The 17,245-nt window shown below is 39.0% G+C and overlaps 1 protein-coding gene across 6 annotated transcripts in view; it reads left to right on the top strand.

Annotated features, from left to right (window-relative positions):
- The first annotated feature begins 2,554 nt into the window (after window positions 1-2,554).
- The window catches only part of tcf12 (transcription factor 12), a 93,969-nt gene continuing 79,278 nt past the window's right edge, over window positions 2,555-17,245 (top strand). For 4 of the 6 annotated variants that reach the window (XM_012855176.3, XM_012855175.3, XM_012855174.3 and 1 more), the window contains exons 1-3: window positions 2,556-2,735; window positions 3,553-3,641; window positions 4,678-4,750. In XM_012855176.3, the coding sequence (XP_012710630.2) occupies window positions 3,570-3,641; window positions 4,678-4,750 (145 nt within the window). In that variant the 5' untranslated portion in view covers window positions 2,556-2,735; window positions 3,553-3,569. Of the gene's footprint in view, window positions 2,736-3,109; window positions 3,395-3,552; window positions 3,642-4,677; window positions 4,751-17,245 lie in introns of those variants that run through there. The other 2 variants (XM_012855173.3, XM_012855172.3) reach the window with 2 other exon arrangements.

Here is a 17,245-nt window from a genome sequence, read left to right as displayed (position 1 = left end):
TGACGCAATTGTAAAAACAAACAAAAAAAACCCAAACAAACAAAAAAAAACAGAAAACACAGAAAACTGAACAGTTTGAAAAATATGATCCAAAAAGAATATAAAGATATCTACGTGGCAAATGGAGAAACTACATTAACATTTTCTCCACAGACTCCAACAACAAAAACAACAAAGATTTTGCATGTTATGTCCCCTTTAAACCCCAACCCTCTCCCAGGAGTTTCATTATGACATTGCGCCATGATCAAATTTGTTTGATTAGAATTTTAGCTAATTCTAGAGTCAGTACAAAACAAAAATCTTAAAATTCCTAAAAATAATAAATTATCATATGGAATAGCATATCAAAGGTCAAACTCCAAAATAAAAAAAAATCTTAAATAATGTTTTAAAAGGACAAGACGGCACAAAATGTAAATAAAGAAAAGTTTAGTATTTAGTATATATAGTTTGCATTCAAACTGGAAATATTTAGCTTTTAAAAAACGTATTACCACAGACCTAAATATAAGGTGGAGTGAATTCTCAATAAAGAATTTCAGATAATATTCACCGATGAATTTTTCCCACTTCACAATAAGATAAAATAGAGGAGGATATGCCTATTATCAGGAAACAAATAACGTAGATAAATAGAAATATGCACTAGTGTTCTATGTGCATGGGATATAAACACACAAATAGAAATGGGATGGAGGGGGGGAGGGGGGGATAAGATTTTTCAAAGGCAAAAACAAAATACAAGTGAATTATAGGACTGTAGATTGAAGTAGTTGTTTCTATACTTTATTAACAATATACTTAATACTTATACTTATACTTAATACAAAACATATGGGAAGCAGCTGTACTTTAGCAAAGGGTAGAAAACATTGATAAAGTACAGTTTCACAAAATAACCCAAACAATTGGGGCTGCATTAAGAACTGAGAAAGAAGGAAAACTGACCAGCAACTTTCTACCCATTTAGAAATAACTTATATTTCATAATGTAAGAAACAAATCTTGAAAATTGGTATTTTATGGTCTTTTACAGTGGCAAATCTTATCTTTAAAACCTAATATATAGTCAAATTGTGGTTACCAACTGAAGAATGTGCTTTAAAATGTGCCCAGAATTTATTGGAGACCTCAAACTCAAAAAAGATCTGAATGACAGTTTTAATATGTTGTTTGCAAAAAAAAAATAAAGAAGCATATAACAGATCAGCTCAACACCTTTAGCATAAAAACGGGTATAAAAAGGAATGGGATTTGTTTTACATAGAATTTTGTAATTTCTTAAATTGGTATTTACATGGCAATTGATGGGGTTAGTTATTTTGTAATTTTTCTACTGGAGTATTGCTGGTTTAACTAGAAATATACAAATTTGAAATGGAGTAATATTGTAAAATTACAAAAGAAAACATGTAAATGTTTTATTTTTTTAAAATTGCATCAACAAACAGGTGCATCTCAGTAAAAATGGAATATCACTGAAAAGTTGTTTTACTACAGAAAGCTTATTCATAAAGGGATGTTTGGATTCAGCACACATAGAGCAGTATAGTTTAAATATTTCTTAGCTTCCCTTTTGATGACTGTGGTTTACAAGCAGTGATAATCCATATGTCTGATGTTTAAAAAAATTTGAAAACTACACTAGATAATACCAGGGGTCAACAATATTTTCTATTCACAGAAGCACTTTTGTCCCTGATGTATGGAGGGAAATTTGTTTTTTTATTATTCAATCAAAAAGTTTCTTCAAGAGCTGCCAGAAGGCTTTATTCTCTAAATAAAGGATTTTTTAAGCTTTAACTAAAATATGTCTCTATTTTCAAATAGAACAAAATTAATCATTTAACTTTTACAAAGTAAAAAAAATGTTTTGTAGATTGAGGCAAGCTGAGAGTCCTTTCTATAAACATGGAAAATTAATAGATAACCCAGTTGAAAATATGAAACACATTGTTTGAAGCTATTAAACACCAATTGACATTTAACGGCTTATTATTGTCTTTATAATTAAAAAAATCTGTTAATTGGTTTTGCAAGAGCCAAAGTGAAGGGGCCAAAGAGCCACATGTGGCTCTGGAGCTGCTGGTTGTAGAGGACTGCTTAACAGGCATTAACAAACATGTTAATAGAAAGTTAAGTGGAAGGAGAAACTGCGATAGAGGAAAAGGCAGAAGTGACAACAGTAATTGGACTTTGTCGGACTACCGTGTTTTTATCCTGTCCACATCCTGACAGCACAGCCATCTACTAATATAGCCGTTAGATGATATCAGGTCTCATTTGTAGTTACCTGCAGTTGTGGGTACCCCTCATAACACCAATCAATATGTGCCAACAGGTTCAAGCTGTTTTACACTGACCCCCCCCCCCCCCCCCCCCCCCACACACACACACACACACACACACACACATTTTCAACCCTGCTGTGTGTATTACATCCCATCACATGTGAGAGCAGCTCTGATAAAGCTGTAGTTTATGACTGACTCCCGCAGCATCTCCCGCTGTGTGGGACCCTCGGCGGAGGGATACAAGAGCCGCTGCCATCTCGGTGCTGAGGCTTTTTGCAAAGCAAAAATGTCTGCCTAAGGGAAACTCGTAACTGATATATAGAGGATTTTTCCCCACGTATCGCCGCTTAAACCCGAATCCCACCGCTGCGAGGCGCGTCCACAGAAGGCGACTCTTCACCAGATCACCCTAGTGCGGGATTTTAATCGAGAAAACAGGTAAAATATTAGAGGGGGGGTTAGTTTGCCAAGAAGATTTTCGGACCCGTGAAAGAAGTTGGGAGTTGAGAGGGATATAGACCATCAATGCGATTTGTTTTCTGGAGCAGGACGCTGAGATTGTCACGTCCGGGGCTTGTTTGCCTGTGTTGCCCGTCTTTAATTTAGTTTCCACCCGCCGAAACGACGCTGTCTTCCTCGTCGCACAGCCAACAAAGCCAGCAGAGAGCGGCTGCAGCTGCCCGTATGAACGAGCGAGTGCGGCTAGCGTTAGCCGCGGCTAGCCCCCCACCTCCTCCTCAACACTATGTCCCTCCGCTCAGGGATAAACCATCTCCCTGCTTAAGACATAAGGCTTCGGGGATCCCTGACACTGACCCGGCGCGTTGCAGCATTGCCAGCGGGTTCTTACACGCGTGTTACAAGCGGCATGCGGTGTTATTACGGAGTGATAGTGTCGCTGCGCCGACGCGATGCTGCGGCTCCCGGGTTTTAACGCATCCAGTCGGAGGAGCGCTCCCTCGCCTCTGCGCGTCGGCGAAGAGGAGACGCGCAAATAAACGCGTTCGCGACACTTGATGCATCGGTGATGCGCCTCGGTTGTCTTCGTCTCCGTGGCGGCGATAAGGGGGCGACGGCATAGCTAAGTTTACTTCACGGTGAGGGTCTTTTTTTATTTATTTATCCTGCATCCATTGGAAACACCTCCCGCGGAGATGGTTTCCCGGTGATCTAGTCCCTCCCGCTGTGAGATAGAGCGACCCGGCTCTGTCTCTGTTTATTTATTTTTTATGTTTTTTTTTTTTTTTACCGCCAGGTTTCTAGATCTTCAGGATGAATCCTCAGCAGCGGATTGCCGCTCTCGGAACCGACAAGGAACTGAGCGACCTGCTGGATTTCAGTGCGGTAGGATGCCCTGTTATCTCTTACCTGTTGGTGTCCTTCATCTGTCTGAAGTTAGAGGGTTAGAAATCAGGGCACATGCATAAGCCCTTACAAGTGTTGCATGGTTTTTGTCTGAGCTGATTCATTTATAGCGAAATATTAACACCAGCAATATTTTTTTTTTTGTGTATTTCCACATCAAACTATCAGGGATGCATGCATGCATCTGCTGCAAATCTAACAGCCCACTTCTCCCCCCCAAGTTAATGCTCCGCTGTCTTAATGTGACTTATTTCTCACATCTTGTTCTGTGGCGTTTGGCTCTGCAGGGAAAGCCATAACCTCATGGTCAGCATATTTTAACCTAAACATCATCAGTCAAATGTTAAAGGTGTGCCAAGACTAATTCACAGCGATGCTGATGCTCCCTTCAGCTGCTTTATGCTCTTTATGCCTATAGAGAACAAGATGTTGAAATGGGTGATCCGTTTGTTTCAACCTGCTGGAGAAGTGCAGGTGTAAGGCAGCCAGTGCAGAAAGGATATAAGAAAAATCACAATAAGGCAATCATTAAATGATGCAAGCAGTGAGCCTATTTATCCGTCATTTAAACCAAAACGTAGAGTATCAGTCGGTAGGCTCTGGAGTGTTAGACTGGCACCAATCAGTCAGCCAGAGATCAGATTGGCCCGTTCTTCTTCTCCCCCACCCCCTCTTCACTAGATGCATCAAAGCTAAAAAGTCTGTTTTTGGATACATAAGCCACCAGCCACTGAGTCCACTGAAAATCAGATTGTATGCTTTTATGTATAAAAGGGATGATCTTGTATGTAATGTAATTTGAATGAAAAAATCTTCTATGAAAGGGCCTGCAGCATATTTTTTTTGGCTTATAATCCTTATTAAAAAAAAATCAGAAGCTGTCAAAAATGGAATCAGCGTCTCAGTCCTGCAAGAAAACGTGGAAATTGGTATTGGCCAAGGGAACTTTGCATGACTGCTGTACACAGCCATCTTTGCTATGTTTTTAGGTTAATGTCTGCGTTTGTGCTTTCAGATGTTCTCTCCACCTGTAAGCGGAGGGAAAAATCGGCCGACCACACTTGGAAGCAGTCAGTTCAGCGCACCCGGTAGGAATCGATCCCTTAAACCTTTTTTTCTACAAACCTTCTGACATGTGGCCTCTTGTTTATCCCCTGCATCAAAGTCTGCACACACACAGAAAAAAAAACATCAGTTTGTGGAGGTCTTTTGCTTCGGTTTGCGTTGGCTTATTTGTGAATGGAGTCTGTAGAAAAAGTGTCTCAGCCTTCAAGTCTGGCATGTAATTCCTCCGTGTGTGCGCTCCTCACATCTGGCTCTCGAAACCTGAGCCCTCCACCTGGGACCGTGGAGCGGTGCTGCAGTAAAGACGCTGAACAAAACACGGTTTAGACCACAGACATGTTTTATTGATCTGTTTGCAATTATAGCGCACCGCTGTGAATGTTAATCGTGTTTTGAATTACTGTCCGCCGAATAAATAATGCATTAATCAGCCGTGTTTAGGCTCCGATGATCAGGCGCTGTGACGTGTAAGAACCGCTCGCAGAGACTCTGTTACTACGGAGGGTTTGCAAGCGGAGGTGTAGCGGGGGAAAATTTGTTTCAGGGTGTGCGAGCGCTGGAGCTGCTTGATGATGTGCGGTGTAATGAGGTGCTGAAACATATTGTTGAGCTTTTTTCTTTTTCCTTTCAGTGAGCACCTCCGGCTGATAATTGCCCCGTCCATTAAAAGAATCTCCCACACAATTAACTACCTTATTCTCTTATCTGTCTGTATCTATCTATCTATCTATCTATCTATCTATCTATCTATCTATCTATCTATCTATCTATCTATCTATCTATCTATCTATCTATCTATCTATCTATCTATCTATCTATCTATCTATCTATCTATCTAAGATATCGATCTAAGATATATAAAATATATGTAAGATAGGCTTTATTGATCTGAAATTGGAGAAATTCACATAAATTGGAGAAATTCACATTCTATATCTAAATCTATATATATATATGTATCTATATATCTATATCTATATCTATCTATCTATCTATCTATCTATCTATCTATCTATCTATCTATCTATCTATCTATCTATCTATCTATCTATCTATCTATCTATCTATCTATATATATATATATATATATACACATATACACACACACATATATATATCTATCTATCTATCTATCTATCTATCTATCTATCTATCTATCTATCTATCTATCTATCTATCTATCTATCTATCTATCTATCTATCTATGTATCTATCTAAGATATCGATCTAAGATATATAAAATATATGTAAGATAGGCTTTATTGATCTGAAATTGGAGAAATTCACATAAATTGGAGAAATTCACATTCTATATCTAAATCTATATATATATATATGTATCTATATATCTATATATATCTATATCTCTATCTATCTATCTATCTATCTATCTATCTATCTATCTATCTATCTATCTATCTATCTATCTATCTATCTATCTATCTATCTATCTATCTATCTATCTATCTATCTATCTATCTATCTATATATATACACATATACACACACACATATATATATCTATCTATCTATCTATCTATCTATCTATCTATCTATCTATCTATCTATCTATCTATCTATCTATCTATCTATCTATATATATATATATATATATATATATATATATATATATATATATATGAGCATATATGAGCAGTTTGTTGTGAGTGGTTTAGTTGCATTAACAAGAGTTCAGACCCCAACCTCCCCCCCCCACCTCCCCTTCTGGATCGTTTCCTCTAGAAATAAACGCTACAGGACATTAATCTGAAGCACATCCATTGTCTCGTGTGCCACTAGAGAAAGTCAACAATCGAGCATTATGTTTCCTGAAAGCGTGTCTTGTGTGGACCCACAAAAGGCCGCCGTTGTCGTGGGTTATCTGTGAAGCGAAAGACACACATTGAGGAGAAACGACAAAGAAACACGAACAGAGCTGTCACACATGACCTGTGGAGCCGTGACGATGACCCCCGGGATACCTAAATCATTGAGCTGAGAAGGATTGTGTTAGTGGGGGGGGCTCTTCAGCAAAGCAGACGACAAAGAAGCCGTTTCTGGATTTGAGACTAATGTCGCGTATTCCTGGTTTCCACTGAGATCTGTAGGAGATATTACAGCATTACAACTGTTTCTGACTCTTCTACCAGCAGCTGACTGACATGATGTTTTATAAACCTGTACATAAATCATTAAGTATTTCTTTATACTAATCATAAATTTTTTTGTAAAGGTTTTGGCAGAAGAAAGTGATTTAGGACAGTTTTTTTCACCCGATTGCCTCAGACCACATGTGTAAAGGATCACTTGTGTTTAAAACAACATGCGGGTTCTCAAAGTGTGTGTGTCCTCACACAAAGGGGCATAACCCTGTGTTTTGATAAATAAATGCAGCAATATGCGTAATTTGCTTTAAATTTTGTATAATTTCATCTAGGGTTGGATAGCTTTCACATTTGAAACGATACGGTACCGATAACCGGTACCTATGAACTGTACCGATACAAAACGGTACCTATTTCCACTACTTTTGTGTGTTTATGTAGTAATATATGTTAATTTATTAATACATTGTCTACAATTTTCAATTTAACATATTTATTTCTCAATATATAGACTTGTTAGTATCTACAAATGATCCTTATTAAATAATTTATACATTTTAATACACTACCTGATTCGAGCACAGACATTGGCGTTACAGAAAATTATTTTTTAACCTCCTTTTTCTGAATACATAATGTATTGATAACTTTCAGGATGGAAGGACTATTTTACCCAGTATAACAAAATGTGTTTCTGAACAGTATTACCAACTATAGCTTTAATCTCATGCAACACTACGAAGAAACTCTGTCTGTTCTAATGGCAGATCGTAGCATGCAGGGAGCTTGAAGCCAACTTTCTAATTAATTTGGCTAATTAGTATTTTACAACTTTCTCAGAGATCTTCGCAATTTAAGTCCCAGACGTGACAGTGACGGTACTCTGTCCAGATGCATCAGAAGTCTGATTGCTCCTTTATTTCCAACATCCTCACACCCCTGATCCCAACACAGATGCCCTATTCAGAACAGGGGTGCATCGAAATCCAAACGCATATTTTAAAAACACAAAAGGACTTGATGTTTCATGTAAGCTGCTTTATTTAATTATTTTAACCACTGCATAATGTGTGTTTTTTTTCAATGCACCGACATACATGACAAGATAGGAACAATTTGAACAGCAGTAGTGGTTTTTGATCACTTTGGCTGATGGTTTTCAATGCTTTGCGGATAAACATACCCAGATCAATCAGCCAGTTATATTTCAGACAAAACTGGTGATCCAAATTGGCCAATTTATCGACTCTGATCACTGATTGGCAGTTTAAATACTGAAAGTAGACATATTTTCCTCCTAATTATTAATTATTTGTTCTATAAGCGCATCGATTTCTTTTTTTGAGATGGATTCAAAACCCCGCCCTCTATTAAAGCGGCTGCAGCACATTTTAACTCTTAAGTGTTACGTTTTAAGGGTCCATGAAATCAGCAAATTAGGCGTGAAAAGAAACGGGTAACTGGTAATGTTCAGCAAAAGCCTTATCCCTGCATCTGCTTTTATAGGTATAATTTTCCGATTGTATCTCCAGTTGCATCCTGAACATGTATAACTTAAAATAAAGACCCATTTAAAGACCCATTAACCTAAACAGAGCATAGAATAGGCAAATCCTTTTTCAGAAGCGTCGGCAAATATGCAACATTTTTTTACATTTGGACCTTTTCTTGGGTGCTTTGCAAGAGGTCTCTGTGCCTGACTTCCCTCGTTATTATTAGCCACACATTTACAAGAGGCGTCTGATCTGGACTGTCTAGCAGGTCAGTCGAGCACATTGTGTGTCCATGAAGTCATGCTTTTGTAAGTGGGGCAGAATGAGGTTTGGGCATTCCCCCGTTGACGTGTCCACAGCCCTCTGTGGAAAAGGTGTCTCCTTCATGCCTCTCCATCAGCGGTGTCCTCACAGATATGCACCCCATACGGCCACAGATGGGTTGCTTTTGCGTCGTTTTACAGTAATGGTCTAAACCAAATGTTTTTTTTTTTCTAAAACAACTTTAAAGTGGACTGAACTGACCCCAAACTTCCTCCATCTGAGCCGAGTTTTAGCTTTCCCCCATGGCCATAGTAGGTTTTTTGGTATATAATCTAGGAGTACATTTGGTGAACAAAGGTTTCCAGCTGGTCCTGTGTGGTTGAATTGTCTTATAACACACGCTGAGAATAATACAATCACTAAGTTCTTTACAATTTCGCTTTGAAACCTTTTGAACTAGTCGCAGATTTTCTGACAGAGTTTGGCACAAAGTGATGAGCAGTGACCTGTAATCTAATTTAAAACACTTTTCTACGAAGGAAGAAAAAAAAAGTTTGCTGCGTTAATGAAAACTTTATATCTTCTCATGAATGCAGATTTGCATTTAAAAGGTGGTCAAGTGTCACGTTTTATGGATGAGTATAAGTACCAGGCGAGCCTGGAATCGGGCTGGATTTTTTTTTTTTTTTTACCATCCTTGTCTAGTATTTCAGTTTTCTACAAACAGGCCCCTACACGACTTTACCTCTAGAGCGGATTCTAATTTCAGGAGGCTAAAATTAGATTGCATCTGCACACATTTTTCATTTGAATATTCCAGTACTGAGGGCCTGTGTAGGGTAAATCCCCCCCCCCCCCCTTCAGACTACAGTCAGAGCTCCTGTCTCTCAGATCTTCAAGGTTAGGGAAGAAGCACCTACATAAGTGCCGGTGAACTTAAGGCAAGCGAGTGTGCAGACACGAGTGTGGAAATTGCAGGGAATGAGGGTTTGGATTATTGCTTCTCAGCTGGGCATAGCCTGATAATTGAAGCGGAGTGGGACAGGCAAGACCCTTGAAAATTATGCTGGAGAAGATGGATTGGAAAAATGGCTCTAACAGAGGTTCGTCGCTTCTCCCCTTCCAGCTGTGCTGATGATGCAGACCTGATGAGCCTATTGTGAAAATGGATAATTTCCTTTCGGGCGTGTATAGCGATGCTTGGCTTTTGGTCGTGGAGGCTCATTCCTGGCCACAGCTCCAAAGAGCCTCTGCTGCCTTGCTTGATGTGCAGCTTTGTTGTATCAGAGTAAAAATAAAGAGGCTGATCTGTAAGATGATCATTTGTCACTAGACATAAAATCCATCAATACATTGCAATATAAATACCCGATTTCCAAGCAAAAACATCTTCAGATCGTCTTCTAATTTGTTACAGATTCGATCAACTAAACAAATCCATAATATCACACACTGTCAAGCAAAATGAAAACAAAAGTCTCCCTCTTGCCGCTGCACTCATGCTCTGCCGTCCATAAAATGCAATTCAGATGAAAATCACATGGGGAGGTAGTTTGAGGGGCTATTCAGATTAGATTTCACAAATCAGCTTACTTAAGAATCTGATTACTGACAAGTAACAGTACCGACTCTCTGTGTTAAAGATTAGGCTTGATGAGCAAATCAGATGTTATTGACATTTAAAAAAAAAAGAAAAAAAAAAGGTTATATTTAGTGTTAAGTAAGTATATCGAAAAGCTAAAGAGAAAGTGTAAAATTAGCAGAAAGATGGTTAACCTAATAGTGTCGCAGTGTAACATTTATTTTAAAAGGCTGACATTGAACCATTGTGTGGCCGTGGATGGACATGGGAAGTTTTAGTAAACTGAGAAAGCTGTTTGCTCTCCACTTAATTGTGGGGGTGATAGTACAGAAGGTATTAACTACCTATCTGGGGAAACTGAGTGTAACTCCACCAGGATATAGGTGCCGTAAATCTGCAAAGTCTCATTCATGACTTGTCTTGATTCCAGCCTTCAGATTTATTCATACCACAACCACAGCGTGTTTTAAAAACCAGGAGGCGTTTATTAATCACTGCGCTTCTAAAAAGAAGCCGTGATATTCGACCTACTTACACATGCATACGGCGGAAAGTTGTTAGTCTGTCCCTGTTGTTTTGTCTTGAAACCTGACTGGATTCTCTAACCAGTTCCCTTGCCCAGCTTGCTGCTCGGCTCCTCTTATTTGTAGCTGCTTGGTGCTGCATCAATCAAAAAATAGATCAGACTCATATTTTTAGATGAGGGAAATGCCACTTCAGGGACGTTTCTGAAATGTGCAACTGCTGAAAAACACAGACAATGTCCTGAGGGACCACAGCCAGGTCTGTTGGGCTTGTTCACTCAGCGATTAGACTGTAGTTGCGTTTCTATCAACATATTTTAATGTGCGTTTTGAAGTATTGCATTAAAAAAGGTTGATGGAAATGGGAAAAATGTAAACTAACTTACCCAGTTTTGTATAAAAAGTGTTTTGAGTTTTTTTTTTTGGCTTTCCGAAAAAGACAGGAGATGGAAATACCGTTGCAGAATAACTTGGACGTAGCAGACATTTAGCGTATTTTTCATAAGGCGCACCGGATTATAAGGCGCACAGTGAACGTTTTACCCTTCATAGTCAAGTGTACTATTCTCTACATTGCTTGTATGTGGGGGCATTTAATGGATTCACTTCTAGTTTTGACATTACAGTCAGGCAGTCTTGTAGACTCCTCAGGGGTCCGGTCAGGTAGTGACACATTGTACCGTAATGCTCCAAATATCCATTAAGCGAAGCGGCTTTGTTGCTAACCAAAGTCATACTTGCTAATTTTAACAGATTTTTGAGCACATTGTACCACATAAAATCAGTGAGTAAGCACAACGGTAATCATGGCACACTGGATTATAAGGCGTACCCTCAATTTTTGAGAAGATTTAAGGATTTTAAGTGCGCCTTATACTCCAAAAAATAAGGTACCTCGCTTGCCGGATCAGCTGCTGTCTTCCCAGATATTCTACTAATGCACAAAAGCAAAGCTCGGACCAACAACAGGGATTTTCCTGTCTCCGGACTAGCCTCGTGAGACCATCCTGATCTCGCGAGCTTTCAAGGTTTCACTCGCAGATCAGTCTGGCTACCCTCCGTTAAAGAAAATTTGGAGCCGTTCACCAAACGAACGTCCAATCAGCGTTGGCTTTGAGGCGGGTTGAGGTGTGACGCAACGAGAAGCGCGTCAGTTCAGTCTAAACAACATGGCGGCTTCAGCCGATGAAGCTAGCGTTAGCGTGGCTATTGAGCAAGTTTTATCGGAATTACAGAGTATTTCTTTGCTGAGCTAACGAGCCTTTACCTGCAGCAGCAAGAGTAGCTTGGCTTGTGGTTGTGTTTTCGTCGTCGCTCGTAACAGAGCGACGACGAATCTGATTGGTTTATTTGGCCCGTCTATCACCAACATAGGCCAATCAGCTAACCAGTATTTCCGCCCCTTCCCAAAATTACTTCAACGGAAGGTTTCCAGATGGATATATACGGAGCAAATCTATCTGACGGAGTCAGGTAATCTCCGGACAGCATGTATCATCACTTAAGCTATTAGAAATGACAGAACAATTACAACTTGCCTGATAGCGACACATTCCTGAAAACAAAACCTCTCTCCATTTTTCTTAGAATGGTCCATTGCTAGTTTCCAACCTCTCCTTCCTGTTTACTACGGCCATGTGTAACGTCCCTTTTGATAAAATTACGCTTTGCGTAGCCTCGTTAATTCTTTTCAAACCAGTAGATGGAAACACACCAAATTCGCATTTCTTTTTTTCTTTTTTTTTTGGAACATTTTAAAAGTTCACTCAAAGTTTGCATGACAATTGGATGGAAACAAAGCAAATGATGCTGTCAGAATCGGTTCAGTTTAGGGGTAAGTTATTTTTCTTAAACCCATTACTGTGCAGTAAAGATAAGTGACCAGTAGGGGTGTAACATTACAGAACACGAACAAGACAAGAGACAAGGAGTTTGTCCAAGCGAAACAGGACAAGATTTTAATAATACTTTGAAGAAATCCCTGTTGCGATTGATAGCATGCGCTGTGATTGTGATGCTCCTCAACAAACCTCTAGACGTCTAGCCATCGGTCATTATAGATATGCTTTCTGACTCCTTCAGCGTCTCAACAACTTTAGCCCTGCGCTTTTCGTAGAGATTAGGAATGACTGTGCGAGTAAAATTCACAGGTGAAGGACTGCTCTTCTTTGGTTCTGACGTGTCAAGGAGTCTTCTAAATCTGTTTTGCACAAGAGAAAATGGACTTATACCAATAGGTGTAATAAAAAATGCCAATGTCTCTTGTTATTGCTGCAGCTCTCGCAGTGCTAAAGCATTATTCAGCGTCGTCTGTCCTTTTTGGTGTTGTCTTCACAGGTGCTGCTGATTTAAGCACGGTGCTGTGAAGGTATCTGTTCATTGTGCCAGTGCTAGCACGTTCCTACATACTGTCTTATTGTGTCTGGTCTGTCTCTCTTGATTTTTTCTACCGAAAACCCAAAATGCTGTCAAAACAATTATTTAAATGTATAGTGGACAATCTTTTTTCGGCTTTGAGTTCCGATGGGATCACCTCTTGTATTCGTTGTCCCACATTCGTTCTATGTTAGTTTACTCTTGCTGCGCATGCGCACTTCTAGTGTTTATGTGTCCAGTCAGCGTCGGTTTCAGACTTCATTGGAGCTCCGCTGCTCTCACCGCATAATTTGAAAACTATGGAGGGTCACAGGTAGCAAACTGTCTTGCTAGTTTAAGAGAAGAAGCGTTAGGCATCAGAAGAAAGAAATAAGAGTGGATGTGGGAGATTTTTTTTAACCCGGAGGAGAGGAAGAGCAGGTAAGATGATCCTGGTAGTTGTTCAAAACGTGACTGGGGCATTTCTTGACTACATTTCCAGAAGAATCGTCCACTGTACCTTTAAGAGTAGGCGGGGCATCTTCTATTACATCTTCCTCAGGCGAAGCCATGCTGACCGCAGCGGTCTTGTGCTCACCTCAACGAGAAATATCAGGATGTTTTGATATCGATTTAAGACTTTGGTACACTTCACACTGGTTGTTACGTTATCTTGCAATGCTTGCCCTTAAAGTAAAATTGCAATTGTAAGAATACATTTACTTTTGCTCTCTTGTGGGAGTGCAGTTTTGGTTCAGTGATAACGAAACAGGAAAACACTTGGATGGAATAGAGAGCTGTAATCAATTGTGTCAAGTGAGAAAATTCCCAGTTAAAAATAGGAAGTTGTCAAATAAACAGTTGACACTGATGGGATTTCTTCTACTTATGTTTTGCAAAGTTTTAGCCTTGCTGCATAATGTGGGATTATGGTTCACATTTGTGAAATGTACCCTTTTATGCCAAAACTCGCCTCTCTTTTCCTGTTGGAAAACCTCCTGCTGAATCTGGGTTTTGAGAGGGTGCAGCTGTTTCTTAATGGTCCTGCAGAGAGCAATCAGTTATCACAGACAGCCTATGTGCTTTCTCTGTCACTTCCCCAGTACAATTACACTATTAAACAACATTCTCACCACAACTGTTAAGAAATAAAAGCAATTAAATGCACAGATTCTTTTGTCGCTCACATCTAAGTTTAATCTTATTTGAAGCCTCAAATCATTATTGCACAAAAGCACCTTATTACCTCATGTGACTCATTAAGGACAACTAGTTCATACAAACTTTTGAATCTTCATCTTTCTAATTATTTAATATTGTGAATGCTGTAATGAGAAAAAAAAAAAACACAGTAACCCTTGTTCATTTTGTCTTTGTTTTTTTTTTTGAAGAAAAAAGGGGAATGTACTCTTAGCCGGAGTGGCCACAAAAGAAATTTCACAACAGTAACACGCAGTGACAATAAAGAATCTTTGAATCTTTGAATTATTTGGCTGTGTAAGAATTGTTAGGCAGTTATCAGGTTAATAATACTAACAGAAGAGCAGCATGGATCATTGAAGTCCTTGGTCTTACACTGAAGCCAGTGATTTTGTTGTTTTGCTCTTAAGTCTCATGGGTTGGTGTGTAATCTCACTGTGCAGACGGGTCCCTTGAGCCCTCATAGGGGCTGTAATCAGGTGAGACTGCAAACACTGACCGCTGTTGCAGTTTGCGTGTGAAGGTTTTCAGTTTGGCTTGAATGCATCGAGTCGATATAGATCAAATACCTATGGGAATACTTAAATTAGTCACATAGGTATCGGAGCTAAAAGTGTAAAAATACAGCCACCAAAAATCAGAAATGTGAGACAGAATTACTTATGGAGTTTTTCCAAAGAGCTGCTGCAGAAGAGGAAACGAATCTACTGCGTGCAAGTAACAAAGCGTCATATTTGTCAGGATGAAACTTAAAATCCACCGCGCTGTTCACCGGAGCGTGATTTCTGAGTAGCGAAACGTCACCAACTTTCTGCTTAAGTGTATAATTAGCTTCACAAATTTCTTGTGAAGAACTTATTTCCATCAAGTCGCACAAAAAACGAGAATAATGTTAATACCCTACGTGACCTCAATGCAACAAATTTGAATTATGTCAGATAATTTCAGCATGTTTACTGTAACAGGACAACGTGGTTGGAGCAGTATTTTAAGACCTGAAAAAGGCATTTGATGCGCTAAGGCAAGATATTCTAATAACGAGGCCTAGGTATGGATTCAGATTTAAAGAATCGATTCAATTTGGATTCCCAGGATTCTGAATCGATTCTTTTTTTATCCAATCTCAAATTGGATTGCTGGTATTAAAACATTTTTTAGCTGTTACCTGAATTATATGACTGTGTAGGCATGCAACAAATTCATAGTAGTATTATATTAACATTAAAAAGCTAATTAGTAAAGTAAAGGTAGTTAATGGCGGCTGTGAGGACAAAACTTTTTCACAAACATGCTGTGTGGCAGAATACCCAAACAGATCCAGGGTAGAAAACTGAACAGCAGATATCTTCATGCTTGCTCAGTATGAGGGATTGCTGCAAAGCCATGGACAATGCAGACGACTCTCCCTGTAGCTCTACGCTTCTTCAGAAGTGAATGCTGCTTGTTAAGACTTTGATGCAATCAACTGGGTTGATATGACAGTGGTTTCAGTCATATCTTGTCAATCGTGAACAGTGCGTTATCGGTGGTGAGAAATCATCCTCTCTTAAAGTAAATAGTGAAACTGGTGTACCACAGGGCTCAGTTCTGGGTCTTCTAGTCTTCAGTCGGTAAATAATTGATTTGCCTGAAGCCGGTCTGGGTGCAGGTCAAATGTATGCTGATTATGCTTTATATACGTGACTGGAAGATGACATCACCTCTGTCATGTTCATGTTATCTATCCTTGACAGCATGGTTTGAAAAGCCACGTCTTATCTTAAATGTAAAAAAAAACCCCAAAAAAAGCAGTTTCTGCTTGATTTTTTTGTTTTTTTTCAAGGGCCCAGTCTGTGATTAGTACCGGTAGCTCTGATTAATGGTCAACACGTTGAGCAGGTTTCAGAAGTGAAATATCTTGGTTTTGTTCTGTGGTTACGGTTAGGGTGGTTCCTCCTAGATCGGTTTAGGTTTAGTAACTCGTAGCACATCCAGCAAGAATTGTAAGGTACCTTTTCGTAACACTTCTTTTGATCAAACAGCTTTTTCAGGGCAAGCTGTTAATGTATGACATTTTTTACCTGAGGACTTATTCTGATTTCAGACCAGCACATTTACATTTTAAGACTGAAGCAGTTTCTTAAACACCAGTCTTGAAGTCTTTATTAACAGCCAGCCCATGACGGTTGTCATGATGGTCTTTTAGTTTCATTGTGGTCTGTTTTAATGTAATTTTGAAATTTATGTCACGTAACATAATGTGTGATAGATTTTATTTTGTTATGCTCTTTTGCTGTCTTTTAAATGGTTTTATTTAGTGAAAGGCCCACCTGGGCATGTACATCGCAAATTAGCGAGAGCCTTAATGTTACAGTGGTCAGTATTTGTTATACTTCAGGCTCGTCCCCTATGCAAATAAACAAGAAAATAAACCAAATAGTTCCACCTCATAAGTTACTGTAACAGCATAGAGCTTTTAATGAATAAAAACAAACCCCAGCAAGTTAAAGATAGCTAGTAATATAGCTTCTTGCTGAGTTATATTGTCATTCAGGTGAGCACATTATGGTCTGTGATTATTGATTGAACATAAATATCTCAACCCACCGCCTTTATTAGAGTGGTTTGTTAATGGGACCTCACTGACAGCATGGCTAGCCTGGTTGCATCGAGGAGTCTTAGAACAATCTGCAAAGCCCGAACGGGGGAAAAATATACAATGAAATTAAATATTTTGTTTGTTTTGTGCCATATGATTGTTTTCAAATACAGCCATTTTTTGAAATCTGATTTTCTTTATTTGAACTTGAAACTGAACATATTATATTGCTTTCCACTGAGACAGATAGAATTACAAGATGGATAATCAATAACTCGACAAATGTAGATGCCCCAGTGCTGCGGCTCTGTTGTTACCACAACGCAATATTGTTCTAAACAGCAAGAAGAAGCGAGGCATCAAATATTTCTTAATGGCTTTATCACATAAATTAGATTGTAAATACCAGATATTATA

The sequence above is a fragment of the Fundulus heteroclitus genome, chromosome 4, assembly GCF_011125445.2.
Source record: "Fundulus heteroclitus isolate FHET01 chromosome 4, MU-UCD_Fhet_4.1, whole genome shotgun sequence".
Classification (NCBI taxonomy): Eukaryota; Metazoa; Chordata; class Actinopteri; order Cyprinodontiformes; family Fundulidae; genus Fundulus; species Fundulus heteroclitus.
This window is presented reverse-complemented; position numbering and strand designations above follow the sequence as displayed.